The 23,285-nt window shown below is 42.9% G+C and overlaps 1 protein-coding gene across 2 annotated transcripts in view; it reads right to left on the bottom strand.

The window, feature by feature from the left end:
• Nucleotides 1-23,285, bottom strand: part of KCNJ5 (potassium inwardly rectifying channel subfamily J member 5) — a 34,510-nt gene that overhangs the window by 9,839 nt on the left and 1,386 nt on the right. The window contains exons 2-3 of one of the 2 annotated variants that reach the window (XM_044439563.1): nucleotides 10,197-10,315; nucleotides 5,080-6,026 (exon numbers count right to left, since the gene is read on the bottom strand). In XM_044439563.1, the coding sequence (XP_044295498.1) occupies nucleotides 5,080-6,026; nucleotides 10,197-10,222 (973 nt within the window). In that variant the 5' untranslated portion in view covers nucleotides 10,223-10,315. The remainder of the gene's footprint in view (nucleotides 1-5,079; nucleotides 6,027-10,196; nucleotides 10,316-23,285) is intronic. The other variant, XM_044439564.1, reaches the window with a different exon arrangement.

Here is a 23,285-nt window from a genome sequence, read left to right on the forward strand (position 1 = left end):
GAGCGGAGCCAGCTGGTGCCGGAGGTCAGACTAGATGGCCCGGGAGGCCCCATCTGACTCGCTCTGTTTCTATGTTTCCTCATGTGAAGGCCTTTTAAAGAAGCCTCTGGTGTGATGCAGCGTTATCCTTCGGTGGGAATCTAGAAACTCTGGCTATGTTTGGATCTTGGCCATGCATCAAAATTTTCTCCCTGCTTCTGGCTCAGTAATACTGATCCCATGACCCTGAGCTGGCTCTAAGCTGACAGTGTGTCAACCTTTGCAGGACGCTGACAAAACAGATCCTGCAAGACTGAAGTACGTCCACCTAGAAATGCTCCTGTACTGGAAAGGTGTCTGCATGGGTGTGTGTGAAGAAGTGTGTAAATTACATGTGAAGCTGAGAATTATGATCCTCTTGAAGCAATCCTGGTACTGCTTAGATATTCTTCATTAGTCCTGGATGATTGTAAATGGTATTGCTGCTGTTAATCTTGGTGACAGGAGTTTATGAACCAGCTGTGAAAATCATAACAACAACAGTCTTAACAGGCTGTCTGAGCACCCACTCTGAGAACTGTCTGGGACCTGCTGGTGGTGATAAACACGCGGCCAAGAACCAGGAGGACTGCTGCTCAGTCTAAATTTCAAGGCAGTGCCATTACTAGTCCAGAGGAACATGAGGTACCCAGACTGCCCTTCTGTTCCTCCTAAGTTGGCATGGTATGCAAGATGGTTATAATCCCATTCTGTAAGGATCCTCCAATGCACGGTCTAAAACGTCAGTAAATAAATATACATCGAGCAAAGGAAGCCTGTTCCAGTGCATATGGCTCTTTAATTTCTACAATGTCAAAAGTTTAGCCATGAATCCACATGCCAGAGTATTTTGACAGGGGGAAGTGTGGATTGCAGTCTTATTTGAAATCAGACCACTTGACTAAATAGATTTTTCTCTCTGTTGTTCTTTTCCATTTCTTCCATTTGCTTGAGGAATATAATTGCTTTTATTCCTCTTGTAAACAAGATGGTACATTCTAGCTCTGCAATACATTCTCATGCCCTATAGCAGAAAGCCCATCTTTGGAGATGGGCTCAGTGTGTTGTAGAAAAAAAGCTTCCAGGAGATTGCGCTATTATAATTTAAGTACAGAAGAGTCTGTTGTCTGCTCTTCTGAAGGCCCAGAAATGAATTTACACAGATGCAAGCTTCTGGATGTGATCAGGTGCCAGCCTGTATCCCTCCCCCTTAAAGGCCCATTTGTAGACTAACATCCTTTTGCCATGTTTTAGTTTCTGGGCTTGTTATTGAAAATGACTTCCTCTTGACCCATTTGTGCTGCTAGATGATGAAGCACCGTGAGTAGGGAAGCACAGGATATGTCCTCACCATTCCCAACAGCAAGAGCCTGTGATGGTGAAAAAGATGCTGAACTCACACATGAACCATGCCAAACCGTTGAGCTTGATTTTCAGTCCTAGAAAACAGCAAACTCTTAAGTGGATTCTCTGTGTGTGTATTTGAGTGTGTTGCAACTTCATGTGTAACTGCAGCATTATCTTCTCCCTTTGTGCCAGAGCTGTGACAATAAAGCTGTTTTAAATAAAAAGTGAACATATCATGAGTCCAGATTCTTGATACAGCTACAGCTATCAAGAGTGATGGAAACAGATTCTGAGCTTCCATATACAGAGCACTACCTTACCTGGAAGCAAAAGTGTGGCCAATGATGTGCAAGAGGAAGTCAAAACCAAAATTTAAATAGAAAATACTGTCTTGGGAAGAAGCTCTTGAGGAGGTTAAGAACGATGCTGAGTTTAATAGCTCAAATATGGAACCACATAGCACTTGAATCAGTAAGAGCTGATGCTGAGGATGCATGTTATAATCAATGCCACCACAGTACAAAATGTTGCCTTATCATTCCAAAAGTCCAAGGAAAGGAAAGGAAATTGGGAGCAACCTCTTTAAGATTATAACATCTTCACTACACACCCACCATAGGAGTCTCATGATCCAAACCTCTCTTGGAAGGGTTGAGATGAAAATAGAACTTTGCTGGATCAGGACCAAGGACCATTTAGTCCAGGATCTTTTTTCTCACAGTTGCTCAAGTCCATGTCCATTGAAAGACAAATAATTATAAGAAGGGAAAACCGCAGGGGCCTTGAAGATTCCCATCATCAGTTAGTGCCCAGACAGCAGATTGAGCACGCACATGGCCAACTGATCAGTTTTCCTCACTATGGTGAGAGAGAATATATGTCAATGGAAGTGGGAAAGAGTCACATTTCTGTTTAAATTCTAGTATTTCAGAATTTGTATCCGTCAGCAATTCAGCAAATGCTGATGTTATGCAGAATTGTGTCATCTTTTGTCTTCCCCTTTGGTGATGCATTTCCTCCATTTGGTAGTATGTATCTACCCAAAACTCGTATATCATAACATTGATTAGTCTGGGCTGCTTTTTAAAAAAAGTATATTTTTAAATGTGACTTGGTATATCCCCAAAAGTTTATGTTTATATAATAAGAGCATTAAAAATTCAATCAATAAGATTTGTTTTTACCCATAGGTAGATGTTAGCTTTCTGCTACAACGGATTTTCTATTTTAAAGTAGGTAAAGAGTTTGTCCTTCTCATATGGGAAACTGGGACACTGCTGGCACCGTAAATTATTATTTATTATAAGCCATAGATACGGATTATCCCATTTTACTTCCACAGCAATATTGCCATCTAAGTTGAGTCACTTACTGCTTTCTCTCCTCTCCCTCCTCTCATACACACATAATTCATACCATGCATCTTTCATTCATGCAAGAAATCTTGGTGGCCATGGCTAGCTTATACAAGTGGGCAAATGCAATATGTGGCCCAGGTGATCCAAACAGAGTCAACAGCATTTCCTGGCATCCATATGGCACATTGTCCTTTTGTCCAGCGCCTTGGCCAAATGAACTGCGAGCGTGGGCAGAAAATGGTTTGTGGGTTCTGGCCACAAACCATTCATTTGCTATAAATAATGTTGCTACTTCATCAATCAATAGTGGTTCAACTTGGACTTTCCTCTTTTGAGACCTTGTAAGAGCTGGCAAGTTTCAGATATTGATCTTGAGCACCCAGCTCCAGACATGTCTGTGGAATTCTGTTTATGTTTAAAGTTGTGCGAGTGTGTGCTTTAAATGCATTGCAATAAAGTGCTTTAACAAATGCATTTTCTTTGTCTGCTTTGTTTTACGCAGACATAGGCTTCCATGGCAACAAGCATTTCTTGACGGCCACAGAAGTGGCTATTTTGAATAGCCTCCAAGAGGGAGTTAATGGAAGTTACAGCAGGGGGGAGAGTTCCCTTCAGAACATCCATTGTGTTTCATTGAGTGAAGAACTGTGTGCAAGTTTATCAAAACCACTGTGCTGTACCAGTCTTCCAGTATTTAGAAGTAATTCACTTGGAGATTTGAAAAACTTACAGAGTAGCAATGGGCTATCAGTAGTTGCTAGTTACATTAACTTATTCCTTGCTCAAAAGTTCCGTAACTTGAATCCGGCTAGCAGAAGCCATTTCATGCTACAAAAATGAGTAGGCTAAAAAAATTGAACATTTCAACACACTCTTTGAGAAGCTCAGAAAATATCCATTCGCTGCCCATACATTCCTTAAGTGGTCTTAAGCAATTGCTCCTCCTTGTACTAGCTGAGTCAGGTACATTTCCCGTGTTCCCCTTATCAGCTCTGTGGGGAAAGACTTGGAGATCAAGCGCTGTGCCCTGGATTGTGGAGCCCAGGCTGATGGGTCAGGATTTGAATTAACCATTTCCCTTAGAAAGAGCCCCTTCCCCCTTCCACAATATGCCTTGGAGGCCATATGTATTATTCAACTCTTCTATCTTTTTTCTTGTATTTTTCTATGACTGTTATTGGTCTTCATTTGTCTACTCCTTAATATGTCTAAACTCCTCCTCCAGGAAAATGCATGGAAAATATCTTGATTTTCCTGTCACCTTTTCAATGCATACATTCAGTGTAGATTTGCTCAAAATAACCAGTTTCTCCAGGATTGTTACGTTGCGTGCATTGTCTCATGCGATAACACAGTCATCAGGGTGGGTTAGATGTTAAAACAGGTGGGCAACTCATGCTCTCCCTGACGTTTTTACATACAGCACTCATCCGTCCCAGTCAGCATAGTCAATGGTAAGAAATTATGGGTGCTGTAAAACAAAACATTTGGAGGAGGGCCTGCCCAAGGCATTTTGAAGCTTGAAGTAAGAAACAAGATGGTGTCCCCTGTTATTCTATGTACCAAAGCTGACTCAAGTACCACCTGAACCTTTCATCAACACTGGGAGTGCGACAGCATCCTCCACCCAACCTGCCAGCAGCTTACGGGCACAGAACAAGCCCTGTGGCACACAGGACTTTCATCCATATCTTGCTGCTGTTTCCCAGAATCTGCTGCTTGAGTCTACTGTGTGACCTCTGCAAAATAGGTCCACCCTGCTTAGGTACAAATATGTCCCTTCGCCACTTCCAGATTTTTGCATCTTGGGTTACTTGTGTACAGAAATTCTGAGTGGCCTGGAAATGTCTTACTGTTTTCTCTCTTTTGCTCTCTGTTTGAAATAAGTCCAACATCAATGTTGTCTCAGGTGTGCCCATTGGTTCCCAGCTGGGTGAACTTCTTTGAGACAACCTTGAATTCCCCTGCTGGGAATAACTGAACTAACATGGAAAGTTTTGAATTCCTAACTGGCTACATAGGGGCTTTTATTGCAAATCACAATTGTGCTTTTGATTTTTGTTTTACATATTTTAGACATTTTAACTGATAAGCTTTTACATTGTTTTATGATATATTTTAATTTTTGATTTTGTAACCCTCTTACATTTTTAAGAAATGATAAGCAGTGTAGAAATCAATTTAATGAATAAATGAATAAATAAATGATCCAATGGTCTGCCTGAGTATACAGCAGCATGGACTGTTCAAATCATGCTTCTATACATCATTCTTGGCTTTAATACCAGAATGATGGATCTTTGACATCAGAATTAGCACCAATAATACCAACATTAATATTGCAGTCATGTCTTACCAGTTGCTTCTACCATTCCTTCCAAAATGACCACTATTTCAAACTCTTCTTTCTCCAGCTGGGCACGGGACATCTCCCAGAATGGACTCTTCTCATTGATTTCATGTGAAATGATGAGTGGTGACACCAGGAACAGTCTGTCATCTCCTGTGTCAAATCCCACATTGATGTCTGTCTGGTTCAAGGGGATGAATTCCCCTTCTTTAGTCTGTTTGGATTTAATCAACTTGGCTCTAATGGAAGCTTCAACAATGTGCGAATTCCTTAGATCCCCAACCCGGAACATGAGACAGAGCTTCTCATCCCTCATAGAAATCACAGCATTGTTGGAAAACATGAGGGTCTCTGCCCTCTTCTTTGGTTGGCTGATCTTCACAAACATGCACCCTACCATGAAAGCATTGACTATAGAGCCTAGAATGGCCTGAACCAAAAGGAGTATGATACCTTCAGGACATTTCTCAGTGATCACTCTATGGCCATACCCAATGGTGGTCTCTGTCTCTATGGAAAACAGAAATGCAGAGACAAAGCCACTGAGATTATCAACACAAGGGATCCAGTCTTCATCTTCTGCATGATCTAGGTCTCCTCGAATGTAGGCAATGAGCCACCAAATGAACCCAAAAAACAACCAAGTGATAGTGTAGACCATAGTGAACACAAGAAGATTAAAACGCCACTTGAGGTCTACCAAAGTAGTAAAGAGGTCACTGAGATAACGATAGGTTTCCTGGACATTTCCATGGTGGACATTGCACTTGCCACTTTTTTCCATGTAGCGCTGGCGTGGTTTCTTGATTTCTGCAGCCAAAAGGCGAGTTCGATCAGTGGTAATTGGGACATCATCCCGGGCTTGTTTGGGGATCTTTTTATGTTCTCTTGGGGTGACACCAATCTCCATGTCCTGGTTCATGAAAATTCTGGAATCTCCAGCCATGTTTGGTCTACACAAAGGAAAAAGAAACAACTGAACAACAAAATAACCCTTCTTAGCAACCATAACAGCCTTCCCCAACCCAATGCACTCTAGATTAGTTGGAGTGCTAGGCCTGATGGGAGCTGTAGTCCAACACTCCTGAAGGGTGCCAGATTGGGGAAAGCTGAACTATAATATTGGAATAGAAAAGGTACAAAAGATAATCTTTATAAAAATGCTGCTGTATCAAGGTCTTCTTTGTTATGGCGTCTGGGAAGTTCTATTGTCAGGTAGGCTTACCTGATACTAAATCTGCTGTCAAGTGAAGCCCTTTTACAATCACTCTTTGGAATCTGTGTCTTCCTTACATCATGGCTGCTCTGTTTTGCAGCTTTTGTTTTTCATTTTATGATGCCTTACTAAAACTGTTCTTAAAACTCACAAGTCATTTGAATGTCCATTGGCTTACATACATAAAGCAGTTTATAAAAATGGCTATCCATAACAATGCAATAGACAAATGATTCATGAGTTAAAATCCATATGAAACACAGATAACATGCAGAAGCCCATATATAAAAAGTCAGTTTGAATGGGATGGCAGGAGGAAAGCCAAATATGGATGGGGGTTGCCCTGTGTTCTGGGAAGTTTTCAAAGTTTCTTTGAAAACAAAACAAGGCAAAACAAAACACAAAACCTATTTATGGAAACCATTTTCCCAGTTTGAAGTCATGCTTTCTCTTATGGGGCAAATAACAGCTCTGAATGATTTGGACTGGAAAAGTGGCATGTGCTGAAAGAGCTAAGCCCTCATCCATGTCATGGTTTCATTTTGAATCAAAGACCCCTGGAGCTTGATACTTTTCTATCTTAAACACACTTACATGGAAGTACATCCTACTGAAGGCAGTGGGACTTAGATGGCTATTTTTTTTAAAAGGCAGCAGATTCTGTCAAAGCTTTTCTCCAGTTGTCTTATCTAACCACATCCTTCAAGGAAGGTTATACATTATATGTCATTGTGTCACAATGTATTTTACCAATTCATATTTTAATTCACAACAATAGTCAGTATCTCGGTCTTTACATTCACAATATCTATGACATCCCAAATAATGAAAGAATAATTACAATGTATAAAATATGTCAGTATGTCTGATTATTTGGTTTCCATTGCCAAATTCAAGGAAGAAAGGAAGAAAGGTAGGAAGGAAGGAAGGAAGGAAGGAAGGATTTTTTCCTGTATATTTCTTACATGATAGTCTGCTTTCTTTACTCTTATATAGTTTTCCTACTTTCACCAGATACACTCCATAATGCGCTTTGCTAAGACTCAGTGATACAGGGACTCAGAGGAAAGCCATTCCATTTGTACATTTTGTACAGATCAACATATTTTTGAGGCACAAGGTTGTTCCCTAAGGAGACTCAACAAGGTTGATGCCAGAAATTAACACTGTTGGGTATCTGCTCAGACTGCCATTTCACTGGCAGCTCTGTCGTGAGCCCAGGATCTGGGTTGCTGATCCCCACTGTATTGATTTACGCAACTACTTGGGTGACCAAACAGGCATGAGAAGCAGCAGCAGCAGCTGCCACCATCTACTAATGGGAAAGAGGGTGATGGAGAAGGCCCTCTAGAAGTCATCTTGCAGGTGACTTTTCAAAACCTGGGTCCATTGCTTAGGCTTAACATTTATTTCCAAGTGCAATCATATGCAGCACATGGAACTGGATCATAATCATTTCTTCACAGCTATGCTATTATAATGAATACAGAAGTTCTCCTCATATCGAAGACTAATGTCGGCTTTGCCTTAGTGTTCTGGTCCAGGTGCCATGGCTGAATTTTTACTTTTTCCATTGAATTCCTGGTTCACATGCTTGGTATTTAGAAAAAAGTTCTTCACCAAATGCTTTCATTTAGAACCATCTTCAGTCTTTCCTCCATGTCTTCTAATCTAGCCTTTCTGAACCTTCATGGTTCATGGTTACAACTCTCAACACTCCTATCCTGTCCTGTCCATGTTGACTGTGATTGATGGAAACTGAAGTCCATTTAGAGGGCACCTAGGCAAATTAGGGAAGTAAACACTAGTCCCTTCAATGTTTTGCTCATTAAAATGCCATCATTGCTTCTATCCAAAATTTGCTTGAACAAATTGATCAGGTTTCTATGATAGTATGATACAGGAGCAAATGGCTTGTCAAATCTTCCCAAGTATCACTTCCAGCAGACAAATGATATTTTGTAAGTACCATAAAATACAGCATCTGTTAATGGAATATCTTTGTTATAAAAAAAGAGAGAAAAAAGACCTACTTATAATTCATCTTTGGACAAAGGAAGACTCTCCTGCAGAGACCTCCTTAATATCTCTTCAGTACATCAAAGAGAAAGGATCACAACATGCTTCTTGGTGCCCATACAATGTAAACCCCATTCAAATCTAGCCAACTGTCTTATTTCTCTAGTTTTGATCTTCTTGCGTCTTTTAAAATGGGGTAAAATGGAACAATTGAATGATTAGAAAGGTGAAACTTGGGGAGACGTGGGCCTCAGTCAACTGGTGGAAGGTCCTACGTAACCTGCCATACCCACTTCTCTTATAGCTTCTGCCAATGGCTACAGGAGAGCAAGAGATTACACAAATTAGACTAATAGGGAAAAATGACCCTGTGTTACTATTGGCCATTTTTCAGACAGAATATTGAACCATTTGAACATGATAATTTTTACCTCGAAACAGCAGCAGTGCAAAGTAAAGCAAGATAAAACAAATGAGATACAAACTCTCTCTACACACACACACGAATGAGAGAAAGACATTGCAAATCTTTCTTTCTGCTTTAGAGAACCCAGAACCATCTCATAATTTGAGCAAGCAATGCAATTCAACCTGAAATTGAGGTTTAAATTCAGGTCTCCTGTTTTCCACTACAGGTTTAAGATTCCAAATCTACACACTTACTAGGAGTAAGCCATCCAGAGACTTTTAGTAATGGGATGGCATATAAAAACTTTAAATAAATAAATAAATAAAAATAAGTCCCATTAAACACAGTGGGACGGCCCTCCAGCAAATAGGCCTGTGATAGTTCTGCAAGCCATTTTGTAAACCTCCATTAAATGCCAAAAAGTTAACAAAGCCAAGGTTTAATAAAAGTGAGCTAGAACATATCAGTTCCCGGCCTGCCTGCCTGTCTTCCTTGCAATGATAAGTGTAGCTGCTGCTATCAGACCAATTAGCTAAGAAGAAATGATAATGCTGAGTATCTTCCTATGGGGGTGGGGGAGAAGGAATTCAATTAATGCCAGTTCTGTGCAAGCAGCAGCATCAGGCACCAGGTTGTAAAGCCATGGCTCACCTCTCTCAAGAGGCCACGTCTGCCCGTGCCACGGAGCCAGCCAGTCACATGGACCACCCCGTGTTACTGCTGCTCACCAACCTTAGTTAAACAGGGTAAGGATAATGCATCTGTCACTTTTATATAAAGCCACTTGCTTCTTTGGGACAGGCTCCGAAAGCTGCAGTGGCTGCAAATGGAGAGGAAAAGGCAAAGTGTTGCTCTGTTATCAGGCATGCAAAGAGGCTTTTTATCAGACTTCTCTGTGTCATCCAGCTTTTACCCATGTGCCAAGCTAATGGGGGCAGGAGTGCCATTGAAAGAAGGCTGAAGATGAAGCAACTGAACCTGGTTGGAGTTCTTACCATCCCCACCACCACAGCTATCAAGTTGCTGGCATTCAAGAATGCTGGCATTCGGCGAGTGCCTCGGAATAGGGGCAAGCTGTCCTTTCTCTGCGAAGCACCAAGAATTCCTTCTGAAATGAGGCAAAAGGCAAGTGCCTCTGTACATGTGCTGAGTTTGACATATGAGTGGCACTTATGAGTAACCAAGGAAACACACCACCAGAAAAGAGGAGCTGTCTTTGTAAGAAGCTGGGGTATGTTAATCCCTATACATACATGCAAATATGGAAAATCATTGTAAAAGAAATCCAGTACAGCTCACCCTTGTGACCAGAGGACTTGCGAGTGTGTGACAGCCTGCTGTCCAGATTCCCAGAAGGCACAAGGGTTGGAAAACACAGCTGTGAGAGACAGAGTCTTCCACAATAGCTGTGGAAAAAGAGCAATTCAGAGGGCTTTTCTACAGGAGGAATTTTGTGTATACTCATGATTCTTCACTCACAGTTGTTTGTGGATTCTGTAGTCCATGATGCCCTCCTGCAGTTTCTCTCCTGTTGCTTAAGAACAGCTTCTGCAGTGGTGGTTGTAGTGCAGTTAGAGCAAGGAAATGGATTTTTTTTCCTGAGAATGAAAGAGATGGTATTCCTGCTTGTTTAATTGTGATATTCCCCCATAGCCGAGTCCCACCTAGAGGGGTTATATAGAGAAAAGGAAAAGCTCTTCCAGTAGAACTTGGATCTCAATTCTGCGTGGAAGCAGACTAGATGCCTCAATTAATAGCCACATGTAGCACAGCTCTGAGACTCACTTTGTAGCTCTGCGACCTAATTAAAAAGCACTTCTGCAAAATTCCATCTTTCAGAGAACACTTTATCTTCTACCACTGTTAGGCTATCTTAAATCAGGGTAGAAATTTATTGAATACAGTTCTGCTCTAAGTGCTAAGAATCAATGATCTCTCTGGAGTTAGGAATCAACAAGCTCTTTGAAAACAATCATCAAGGGGATAGGTGGAAATGGGGCAGCAGAGAAGAAAGGCAAGAAGATGGTTTGCTTTCTAATATGGAAGCACAGAGTGCAGGCAGGAAATGTGTTTACAAGGAAGTAAGAACCATGGAAGGTGAAGGAGGAGAGGTAGGAACCTAGCGCCTTCCAGATGTTTTAGACTACAATGACCAGAACTCCCTGCCAGAATTCCTGTTGTGGGGTCTATGGATGTTGTCATCCAAAGCATCCGTACAGCACTGAATTACCTACTCCTGATGCAGAAGTATGGAGATGATGCCTTGATGCAAGTATTCATCGCAATGGCTTCTGTAGGCGCAAGTGCATGACAGGCACAAGTGTATGACAGGTACACGTGGTCTGTCCTCTTTTGCTATGTGGTCATCCTAGGTTGGTATACATAAGTGCAGTTGAAAGAACTTGGGAATATTTAGCTTGGAGAAGAGAACATCAAGGGGGAAACAATAGTGGCCTGAGCATATGCAAAGAACTGCCTTGTAGAAGATGGAACATACTTGTTCTCTGTTACTCCAGAAGACAGCGTAAGAGTCAGTCAATGCAAGTTGGAGAAGTCTAAGAAATGGCTAAAATTTAGACTTTGGCTAAACCTTCTAGTGGCAAATGCTGTTTGGCAAGGGAAAAGCTGCCGCAAGAAGTGATGGTCTCTCCATTATCAGAGCACTTGAGCAGAGGCTGAGCTGCCATCTTTTCAGAATACCACAGCTTCATCCCACATCAATAGGAGGTTGGACTAGGTGACTTCTTAGATAACCTCCAAAGTGCACTCCAACTCTCATAATTTTATGATTCTGCAGACCATCCTGATCTTAGAACTGCCAACCAGCCAGAATCAAATGTCATCCTCCTGGACAGTTGCCAGAACAGGAGGACACATTCAAAATAAGCAGAATCATCAGCTGTTTTTGTCATTCCCCTCCTTTTTCTAAGGGGGTGCTGCTGCTGCTGCTGCTCTGTTAACTTTGAAGGGGAGATCCCTGAACATACTCTTAGCAACCTCTAATTCAGCACGCATTTTGATGGCTTCTTGAAAAGTATTTTTTAGACCTTTCCAAAGAGATCCAATGGGGTAGGGCTGCAGTTCAGTGGCACAGTAGCCTGGCTTAGTTTGCCAAAGGCCCAGGGTTAATCTCTGACACCCGGGGCTTCTGAATTCTGCAGGAAGAGATGAGAGCAGAGACTCACAGACTTCAGGCTTTGGGGAGCTGAATGCATTTATTTATTTTTACTAGATCCCTCAGAACTACTGACTGGAGGCAGGCACAACATGGTGACTCTGGGGACAGGGCCAAATCACCCACTGAATGCCCTGAACTGGGTTAATCTGCTGATATGAGTATGAATCTATGTCTGAGTTATTACAGAGTAGGGATTCTAACATCAAACTTGAAACTGGCTAAAAGAACTGCACGAAGATCTAGTCAAAGTTTCCTGCCTTTTAATACTCATTTAGTGGTAGCAGCAGTAGTATTTTTATTATGAAATTGCATTTATACTCCACTTTTTTCCTCTTGTGAGAAACCCAAGGTGGCTTACATAGTTCCATTTTACCCTCACGACAACAACTGTCTGAGGTCAGTGAGGCCGAGACTGAGTATCTGGACCAAAGTCACCCAGTGACCTTCAAAGCCAAACTGCGACTGGAACTTGGATCTCCAGTTCCCCAGTGCAACGGTTAACCTGACACCCCACACTGCCTCATATTTTATCAGTGAGGAATGCTGAGAGATAAGCAATTAGCACAAGACCTGCTTGCCATAGCAAAGATCATTCTTTACTTGCTTTTTTATTGTCAAACTGTTGGGAATCAGCAATCTTTGCAGATCTACAGCAAATCACTTGAAGATCTACAAGGAAATCTCAGTCTGCATTCTACCGACTACTATATTGCCCGAGTGCCTGATCCTGCCTACTCTTGGAAGCGAAGCGGAATTTGTTCTGGCTGAATTCTGAATGGGTGACTTAAATACTGTGAATCATTCAGAGAACTTTGGCTATGGGTGGTATAGAAATTTAATATAACAACAACAACACCTGCCTGTGTCGTACAACACAGTCAACACGTAGCTAGTGATTGGGTTGGCTTTGTGGAATCTCATCCAGCGTTACTGATACTAAGAAGTCCCTGATAACATAGCCTGGAAACCATATTATGCTGCATCTGGTCAGCCCCCACCAGCCTTGCTCAACACAGTGCCCTCCAGAAGTTCAACATCCATTATTCCAGCCAACAAAGCCAATGCTAGGAATGCTGGCAGTTGTAGTCCAACCCACTTGGAAGGCACCAGGTAGGGAAGGCATCACCATCATCTACAATGATTTTTGGCTGCCTCTAAGGGTGGAAGTCTCTCAAAATAAAAAGAAACAAACCACTATACAATACAGGCAAACAATAAATGAATGTTCAAAAAAAAGTATAAAACAATATTATATCAAAACATTCTTCTTCAGTCCATGTCCCAAAAAGGCTAGTTAAACCAAATAGATCTTTAGAGATTTCCTCTAACCAGCAAGCTGATTTAGACTTGTGCATTATCATCATTAGTGCCAGAAGGAAGCCTACATCAAGGCAAGTAACACAGTGCGCCCCCGAACACGTAAAATGGACCCCCCCATGCTTTTTCACCTTCCCTAGATAACTCCTCTTCAAAAGATAATCTCAGCTCTGCATAAAAGTAACAAAAATTACTTGCATTTCATCTTCTGAAGGGTTCTTTTTTTGTCACTTCTGCAGTAGGATTTTCTAACAGCAGAGAGAGAAATTATTGTCAGTCTACAATGGCATCCTTCAAGGTCTATATGAGATACCTACTGACAGAAGTACAAAGGGGACTGATTGACAATAGTTACTTACTAAAGCAGGCAGGTAGGCTTACTGTCTGTTATAACAGAACTCCAGCCAGTGACTGTTGGTTTCATTGTAATGGATCAGTCTCGGAAATCGCATACTGACAGAGGGAAAAGGGCAAGAGGAGCATTCCTTGGTTTCTTCTCTAGCTTTAAATTTGTGCGCACACACACACGCACCTAACAATGGCATACTCAGAAAGCACTCCACTCCAGACAGCAAGCACTGGCTTACATTTAGTATTCAGTCTTTAAAAGAAGAATCATTATTCATGTACTGGAGGGGGAACTTTTTCAGACCAGAAGTAGTGATGTCATCTGTCAGAGAGCCTTGGTAATTGATGGACTCTCTTATTCTAGCAAGTTAATGAAATCATTTCAGGTTTTAGTATTGTTTGTGACAGAAAAATGGGGGAAATCGGCAAGCAGAGCCTACGAACAGCTTTTGGTTTCCTCGATGGGATCATTTTAGCAGTCTAAGCAGTCGGATAGCCTGCATTTCTATTAAAAGCTGAAAGGTTGCAATCCTGTGCATGCTTACCTGGGAGTAAGCACCACTGAACTGAACGGAGTTCATGTGAGTAGACATGGATAGGACTGAACTGTAAAGATTTCTTTCAATGTTAACCATCGGTTGTTAACATTCAATGCCTTTCGCAAGTTGCATCCAGGCAAACTGAAGTACTCCTCAGTGAATTCTAAAGAATTTACAGCCAGGCAATTATGCATCAGCACAATTATGCAGTTTTGCTGATCCTAATAAAAAGGCCATTATACTGCATCCTGCTAGAAAGAGAAGAAACTGCCTTATGCTAAGCCAGAACATGGGTCTGCCTTGGCCAGCATTATAGACACTGACTGGCAGCAGTTCTCCAGGGTTTCAGGCAGGACCTGGAGATGCCAGTCTTGAATCTAAGAACTTCTCCATGCAAAACATGGGCTGTTAAGCTGCTATAGGGTGCTGCTTTTTGGAGTGTGTGTCCACTCCTGCTTTACTGGATGGGAGTTCTTATTCATAAAATGCTTGGGGCCCAGCTTGGGGCCCAGCTATCTAAAGCACCATCTGCACCTACCCGCGTATACCTATTGGCCCCCTTAGATCAGCTCAGGAGGCCCTTCTATGAGAACCACCCCTCAGGGAGTTGAGAGGGGTGGCAACTAAGTGAAGGGCCTTTTCTGCTGCTGCTCCTCATCTTTGAAACTCCCTCCCTAGGAAAATTCACCTGGCGCCATCTTTATTTTCCTTTTGGCACCAGGCAAAGAAATACCATTTTAGGATTTTTTTTTAACACTTAGCCTGAATGCTGTGGCTCTTTTCATATCGCTTTCATAGATGTTTTAATTCATTGTGTTTTAATTGGTTTTAATGCGTTTTAGTTTGTTAATACGTTTTATGTATTGTAAGCCTCCTGGGAAGGCCTCGTCAGTTATAGGTGGCCTATAAATACATGTATAAATAAATAAATGTGATTTTGATTGACCTTGAGGACTGTACACAAGGAAGAAAGTAGCGATGAGGGTTCTAAAGATGTTTAAGTTACATCCAGCTTTTTTGAGTTTTGTCCCCAAAAGAGTATGGAGGCAGTGCATGCACTGTATGAGTGGTGTGGTTGTGTTTTTGTTGTCCATATGTATTTGCAAGTTGGATGTGTTTGGGGTCCATACATGCAAGTGTCAGGAAGAAAGCATAGTAGAGCAGAAGTGAGGAAGGTGTGACCTGACGAATGTCATGTCACTGCGACTCCCATCAGCCTTAGCAAGCATAGCCAAAGGTGGTAAGATCATGAGTCGACAATATATGGAAGGCCACACAAACCTCGTCCCTGATGTAGAATGACACAGCTTTGCAGATCAGACTCGGAAGCCTTTCTCTGCACTCGTGGCTACATGTGACTTTGGAGCATATCCTCAAATTACCCATTTCCCTTTTGCTTTTGGCTAGTGTCCCATATAAAGAACTGTCTCTTCGAGGCTGGCCAACTTGTGACTGTCCAGATGTTTTGGTCAATAACCATCACTCCTCACCATTGGCCATGGCTTGGGACTAGACTGTATAAAAAAAAAAAACCTTCTCCCAAAGGAGCCTGCCTGATTCTTCAGATCTTCTTTCTCCACAAAGCATTTTAAAGCAGAGGAAACATTGGAAAGAATCTTTGAAACATATTTGGAGAAAGATAAGCTGTCCCCAGGGAAGGAAATTCCTTTCTGAAATGTACTGGGCATAAAAAAATGGTGTTTTTCAGATATCTGAGAATATGTTATCTTATGTTTGGAACTACTGAAAGACTCTATTTGACCAGCCCTAACCCTAAGACTTTCAAATAATTATGCACAATGAGATTTGCTAATGAGGTGACAGTTCCAGTTGTAAGAAAGTGAATGTAGTGCACAGTCCAATCATCATTCATTATACTGTCAGTTGATGGAATATCTGTGACCCTAAACAACATTAACTACATTTTTTCTAGCAGTTATATCTTTTGCTCATTTCTGTGCTAAAGTAGGTGTGTGTGGTGTTGGGGGGGGGGGCTGATCCAGATTTTAAGATCCCCCCATCTCCCCTGCTGGGGTCATTGCATCAACCTAGAGTAAAAATATGAAAAAATACAGCTGTGCAATCCTAATTTAAAGCCCCTGCTATCCCTCCCCACCCCCATAAACATATCTTCCATCAGCCAACCTCTCTTAGCTGGACTGTTGTGGGGAGGAGAAAGACTACTGGGTCACCATACCCCAAACCTAACAATTTCCCAAAGAAATCACCGGGACTACAACCCCCCTCATCCCTGTCCACCGCCCATGTTGGCTGCAGCTGGCGAGAGATCTGGGGGTGCCAGTCTGGGCTAGTCTGCATGGCTGAGGGAACATCCACCAGCCATTCTGGGCCCTTGTAACACATGAGCTGCTTGGCCAAAGGTCCAATGGGTCAGCAGCCAGGACAACGATTGGGTTACCAAGCACAGATGACATTCCTGAAGAACATTAGGATGCCATCAGACAGGTGGTCGATTGCCCCCGATGGCTGTGCCAGTTCCCAAAATTCAGAAGCACAGGCAATGGCCAACTTGGACATGTTGAAAAGTGCAGGGGGCATGATGTGGTTGTCCGTCATTTTGTACAGACCAAAGTGCCTAAAGCCAGCCTGAAGACTGACCTCAGCACCACAGCCGAAGACCTCAGGTGTCTCTAGGAGGGATAGTGTAAGAGCTCTTGAGATTCTGACAGCTCCTCTGAGTCACCTCTGTCCTCTCTGGTGCCTATCTTTTGTCAGCAAAATCTTTGATGGGATCCATCCCTGCCAGTTCTGGTCAAAAGGGGAAAATCAAGAGAAACAGCTCTCTCATTTAGTAAAATAATTTTTACTGGTTAGTTTTAGCTTAATGCTGTGCATTACTTATGCAGTTCATCTACTCTGCACCAGATGACTGAGGCGAAAAACAAGGAAGGCATTGAGTTCAGACCTTATGGTAATTTGGATCATGATTATGCTTGCACATACGGTTGCACATTTTTGTCTGGGTATCCAGTTTAGCTTTCACAGAGGGAACACAGGAATCTGTCTTAGGCCAGGCTATTAATTTGGCACTATATTGCCCACTCTAACAGGCAGTGTTTCTTCAGGATCTCAGGCACAGGTCCATTCTACCTGATCCTTTTTGTTAGGATGCCAAGGACTGAATCTGGGACCTTCTGTACGTGAAGCGTGGGTACTCTTTTATGGAGACCAGGCCTTTGGCAGGCACCTGACTCTCTACCCTGCTGTCATAAAGGCACAGACACCCTGGTTGTCTCTGTTGCATCTTGTCCCCTTGTGTTAGCCGGCTGCTTGCCCATTTTTGCCGCACTTTCTGCTGTCTTCCATTGACTCTTTCTGCCTGGGGTATTTCTCAGAAATCAGATACCATTCTCCTCCATGTCCATGCATCACATTTTGCAGATAAAAGCATCCTTGGGAAAAAGGGTCCTTTAAACACAGATAAACAGGGCACAGATTTTTAAATTAGCATATACAAATTTGTGCCTCTGGCTATGATAGTTTCAATTATCCCCTGAAACTACTACATAAACGAAACAGGTTTCTAGTTCTCAGAGTGATAGTGCTAAACAGCCACACAAAGTCAAGATAGCATTTGTGGGAAGGGTCTGAAAAGAATTCCTGTTGGCATGATGTGCTTCCGCACTTCCCCACGAACTAGCTGGTCCTTCAGCAGAGCCAATGAAACAGCTCTGCCTTTTTAGTGGAGTCTGACTTTTCTGCTACAACAATATGCCCCAAAGAATGTGGGACTGCAGATCTGTTTCAAACTCCTTCTACTGTTCATATTTTGGATTTCATACCGATATGTTGTTTACTTACGATATGATCCTAGAAAGGTAGAAAGAAGTCCTGCAGTTCCCAGCCAACCACACTCACTGATAAATGCAGGAGTTGAAGGACATCTGTCCAAAAATGCACCAGACACACCCTTCAGAGCATTTGGGTGGCTTGGTAGGCCAGTGATATGGACCTTTGCTCTTCAGAATGTGAGCAGTTCTGAGATACTCTTTGACAAAGGCTTTAGAAATATTTCTACAGAAGCAAAGAAATAAATTTGCTGGTGCCAATGTGCTTGCACATAATCATGCAAATGTGATTGATCTGTTACATCAAATTATGGCTGTGTTGCTTTGGAATATGCATAATTTATTCTGTTTGTTGTGGTACAATATGTTGACTTTAGCTTTGAGAATCTTGGTTTTGCATTTTAGCAGAGCTGTTTAGCCTACAACTGTGCTATCTGACCTGAAGGCCAGACACTCCATACACTTATACAGTAACCAATTGTTTATGAGTTGGGATCAAATGTTTGTACTGTCCTGTCCTGTCTTGTTTGCGTTCTCTCTCCCTCCCCCCTCCCTCTCACATATGCACATGCGTGTGTGCGCGCGCACACACACACAGAGAGAGAGAGAGAGAGAGAGAGAGAGAGAGAGAGATGAATAAAGCTGAACTGGGTGGATGGGTGGATGCATGGATGGATGGATGAGAGAATGAAGCAGCTGAACATGATTTTTGGTAAGGAAAGTAGGTGGTAGACCAGTATATCAAGATTGATATAACATTCGATCTTACCTGGGACCAACACCCCATTATGCAGCAAGGTGAGGCAACCTTTTTAAGGTAACAGTTCCCTCTGTCTGCTCTCTTTCCCAAAAGCTTCTGTGATTTTCTAGAACTGGCAGGTAGAACAGTTGGAGGGCTGCTGCTGTTGTTCTACCCCTCTTTCCCTCTGCTTCTTTGGCATGTCAGAATGACCCATGGTTCTGCATTCACACCTTATGACAAACCATGGTTAAACAATCCAGAGTTTGCAACTCAACAACAAAATAGTTATCCTCTTTCTGAGTTGTTCGTTGTTAACTAATCATTCTTTAATAGCCTGGCTGGTTTCATATAGCATGACAATCCAAAATTCAATGACCCAGAACATGGGTTAGCGTTATGTGTGGACTCAGCCGTTATCCAGCATGGCACCCATGTCAACAATACCAAATCTACTAAGAGAATGGATAAGGAACTGGAGATGACTTCTGGATGAGTGACTTCTATCAGACATCATAGTATTTGATCAGGGAATGAATATGACCAAGAATGGCACCCCTAAGTCAAGAATACTTAATCAATGCAGAAATGAATATGGAATAGAAGGCATATATGAAGTCTGGGGGTCCCCAAGCCATACTCATAAACCTCCAGTGAAGTGTTTTCTATTAGCTGGCATAAATCATATTCTTCACAATTCATTGGGACATAAAGCACTGTCAAACATATCACGAGCCTTTGCTAAAAATGGGCAAAATACAAGTCAATGAAGACAGAATTTATTGTCTGGACCACTTCAGACCAGCCCAAATCATACACTTTTACCTCCAAGGGACTGTTCTCTGTGAGTGATTGCATTTCACCCACTCCAGCAGCACAATTCCAAGCGTGGGAGTGCTCTCATGTAAGTTGCACCCAAAGCATACAGAATTAAATCCAGAATTAGTTGTGTCCCTCCAGAGTAACATGTGCACTACTTCCAGATCATGCAACCAGGACCTCTATGGGAGTGTTATTTATGAGTGGTGTATTCTTAGGCCCAAGCCAACTGGTCACAGGACTCATGTGGACTGGGAGTGATATGACCTTGTTCTTGGCCAGGAAAGGGAAAAAGTCAAACACTTTAGAAAATATTTTTAAATGTAACAGCTGCATTTACGAGACTCGCAGCAACACCAATTATATCATGGTGCTGCTTGAAATGTTTGCGGTACTACTGTATGATAGAACCAACGGGTTCTGCAAATTCAAGAAGCCAGGCAGCATCTCTTTCAAAAAGGTCAGGATCTCTGGAGAATATTCCTTTAGCGCAGGCTCTTCTCAGACTACATATAATACATGCAATCTGCCAGTGAAAGGGAAATTATTCCAAAGAGATCCAGAGTTACCTAGTTCTCCAGACTGTGGTTGGCATAGAAAAGGTGGATGCTAGTGGCAACCAAAGTGAACGACTCTGGACCAAGCTTGGGTATGAGGTGGTAGAGAGTGGTAGAGTTGCAAAGCCCCCTGCCACCTGGGGTGGGATGTGATGAAAACGACTTTGCATTTATACCAAGCTTCCTTCCTCTTGCAAACTTCTACTCCTCTTCATTTTATTCTGCCACAACCACCCTGTGAGGTGGGTTGGGCTGAGGGTCTGTGAGTGGCCCAAAGTGAGCAACCCAGATCTCCTGAGTCCCAGCAAAACTCTCTCATTGCAACGCCATCTTTCACTTTGACTGCCCAGCTGCTTTCTCTTTTCCTCCTCCAGTCTAGCCATGGCTGCCGTTCTTCCCGTCCCATTCCAACTTTGATGGACGATGGTGAAAGAAGCCCGCTGATAATTTCCTCCTTTCCCACCCCACCAGTGCCCCCATCCCAGGACATACTAGGAGTGGGGTAGGCATTCATTCCCCTGAACAGTGGGCTCCTCCTGCCATCGTTCTCTCTCCCTCCCGCTGCTGCTTCTTCCTCTCTCCACCTGCTCGTGCTGGCAGTGGAGGCAGCAGTGATACTGCCAGAAGACATATGCCCCTCCTCCTCTTCCTCCTTTTTGCACCCCCACTGTCCACTGCTCCCCATCCACCCTGGCCCTGCCCACTCCTTCAGTCCTCTTTCCTTCCTGGGTGGCAGTTGCTTGTTCCTGCCCTTCTCCTCCTGCTGGTGGTGGTGGTGATGGTGATTCTCTTCCCTTGAGAACTCAAAGTGAGATCCTTCCTTAGAGCAATGCACTGGTGGGGAGGCAGCCTTGGAGATGTCCTGTACTTGCCACTGAAGCACAAGGACTCTCCAACTGCTTCCCTGCCAATGTCTGATTTCAAGAAAGGACCCCACATGGATCAGGAGAGCAACATCAGCTGCTCTGCTCCTGAACTCTTGCTTCCCAGTGACTTTACCCATCCAGTGCTGAGCTCTAACGTGACCACCGTGTGAGGCATCAGGCAGGTGGCACTCCATAAAACTGGGCCAGATGTTCTTGCATCACAGCCTCCCTCTCTTCTTTCACCATCCCCTTCTCCAAAATTGAGCAGAGCTCTATTTTGTGAGGCACCAAGAGGAGTTGTCAATCCCCCCCTTTAACGAGCATACAATGTGGCACATTTATTTCTTCGCACTTGGAAGGGAAAATAACAACTCTTTTTAAAAGCCCATTTCCCTGCACACTTTTCCTCATTCTTCTCCTGAAATTGAATTTCTGTGTGACACAAGATCACATATTCAACACAGTGGAAACTGTGCTCTTTTCATCAACATGTGCCCCAGCAATGGTAAATGTACTGTACATAACCACCCCAATACTGTTCCATGATCGATGGAAAGGGATCTAGAGCAGATTTCCTCATGGAGTACCCTGTATTTCCCGAGGGAGAAGGCAGACATTTGGTTTTGTCTCTTGGCCCACTAATCTCCTCTAGCTCTAACTTGTATAGCTGCAAAGCTATGTGCTAGTTAGACAAGTTTGCCCATACTGGCTGGAGATGTTACTGCAAGCTTCAACTGCAGACACTCATTTAAATTAATTAAAAAGATGTAATTCATTCAAAGAACATAATAACCCCATGACACACACCCATAGGGACTTCTTAGTATGCACTTCAATTTCAGAAGCCTAGATTTCATGGTATTGGTGATCTGGCACTGAGAAACAAAAAGATAGGCATCCTATTTTATTATAAGAGATAGTTCCCTTTGAGGATACAAATCCTCTGAGGAAGGAGACTGGAACCATTCTTGCCAGCTCTGTCTATCCTGCTCGTGTTTCGCCTCTCCTGCTTCTTGGGAGGGAAGCTTTCCCAGCAGGGTCTTGCTGTTCTCCCACAGGCTCCTTGCACAATTTAGAATCACAGGAGCCAACATGGGCAAGGCAGGATTTGTATTGCAGATGTTCCACTTCCCACATTTGGAAGGGGTGATGAAGAGGTGACAGAGAGGCAGGGCATGAGCCACATCCTTTACTCATAACATTGATGAGGATCTGGTCTGGATTCATGGAATAATGACACTTATTGCCTTGTGAAGCGATGATCATTAACACAGTGCTTTAAATTTTGCAACAACAATGACCCAACATGGTTGCATTGATGTACTTTACAATGGAGCCCCACCAAAGAGTCCAGTCAAGAAGTTTACCATCAAAACCTAGAAAGTGTCAAACACAATATGACAGCAAAGGACCTGGATCTGCTTCTAAAGTGGAAAATGAGGGCCCAGGGACATGTAGAATGGTGCTATACTCTCTCTGCATGGTCTGTGAGCTCCCCAATGTATGCATGTGCGCACACACCTTTTTTCACACCATGTGATGTAAACTTGGCTGGAGAAAATTCTCTGGAAGAATGACAATGAGAAGTGAAGTGGTGGGGTGCAGGATAATTTAATTGCCCTCATTTGATGTCCCACATTTTTATATGGGAAGATTACAGAAGACCTGGGTTTAACAAAAAGTGTTCCACTCGCCTTACACCCAAGTATGGTGACCATGTGCAAGTGAACAGAAGAAGAACAGGAAAGGAAGGATAACAGGATAAATATGAGCAAACATATAAACATTTGGCAGGTGAAGGTTTATGAGGCTGGTAGGTATCTTGGAACAGGTCAGCTTTGGAAAGGGATCTGAAGGAAGGAAGGAAGGAAGGAAGGCATTCCTTGCTAGAACATCTGTGCAGAGCTAGCAAATAACCATCTTGAGGAACAGGACAGATTGCCCAATGGATATATAGCTGAAGGAGGATTTGAATCTAAGCCAGATCAGTACGGCAGTGGAACCAGCTGCCAAAAGAGGCTGTGTGCTCTTCCACTCTAGACTCTTTCCATAAGCAGTTGGACAGTTATCTGATCAGGATGGTGTAACTGGCATCTTGCGCTAGCAGGTGGTTGAACTTGATGGCCTGTCTGATCCAGCTATTCTGTTTCAGACTCAAATACTATAACCTTATAAAATTACAGTGGCCTCCACTGCCACCATTCTTCCATCTCCTTACCTCCTTCAGAGTTGGAGAGAAAATCCACATCTACCCAAGCACACTGTTTGTGCACATGCATTTCTATCACTTTCTCAATACATGGAACGGAATCAGTCTATCCAAAAGACATACTGCTTGTTTCCCCGGTGTCACTCGTGTCCCTAAAAGAGGAAGGCCCCTGCTGGACCACACCAAT

Source organism: Varanus komodoensis, unplaced genomic scaffold (genome assembly GCF_004798865.1).
Source record: "Varanus komodoensis strain SLA01 unplaced genomic scaffold, ASM479886v1 scaffold35, whole genome shotgun sequence".
Lineage (NCBI taxonomy): Eukaryota > Metazoa > Chordata > Lepidosauria > Squamata > Varanidae > Varanus > Varanus komodoensis.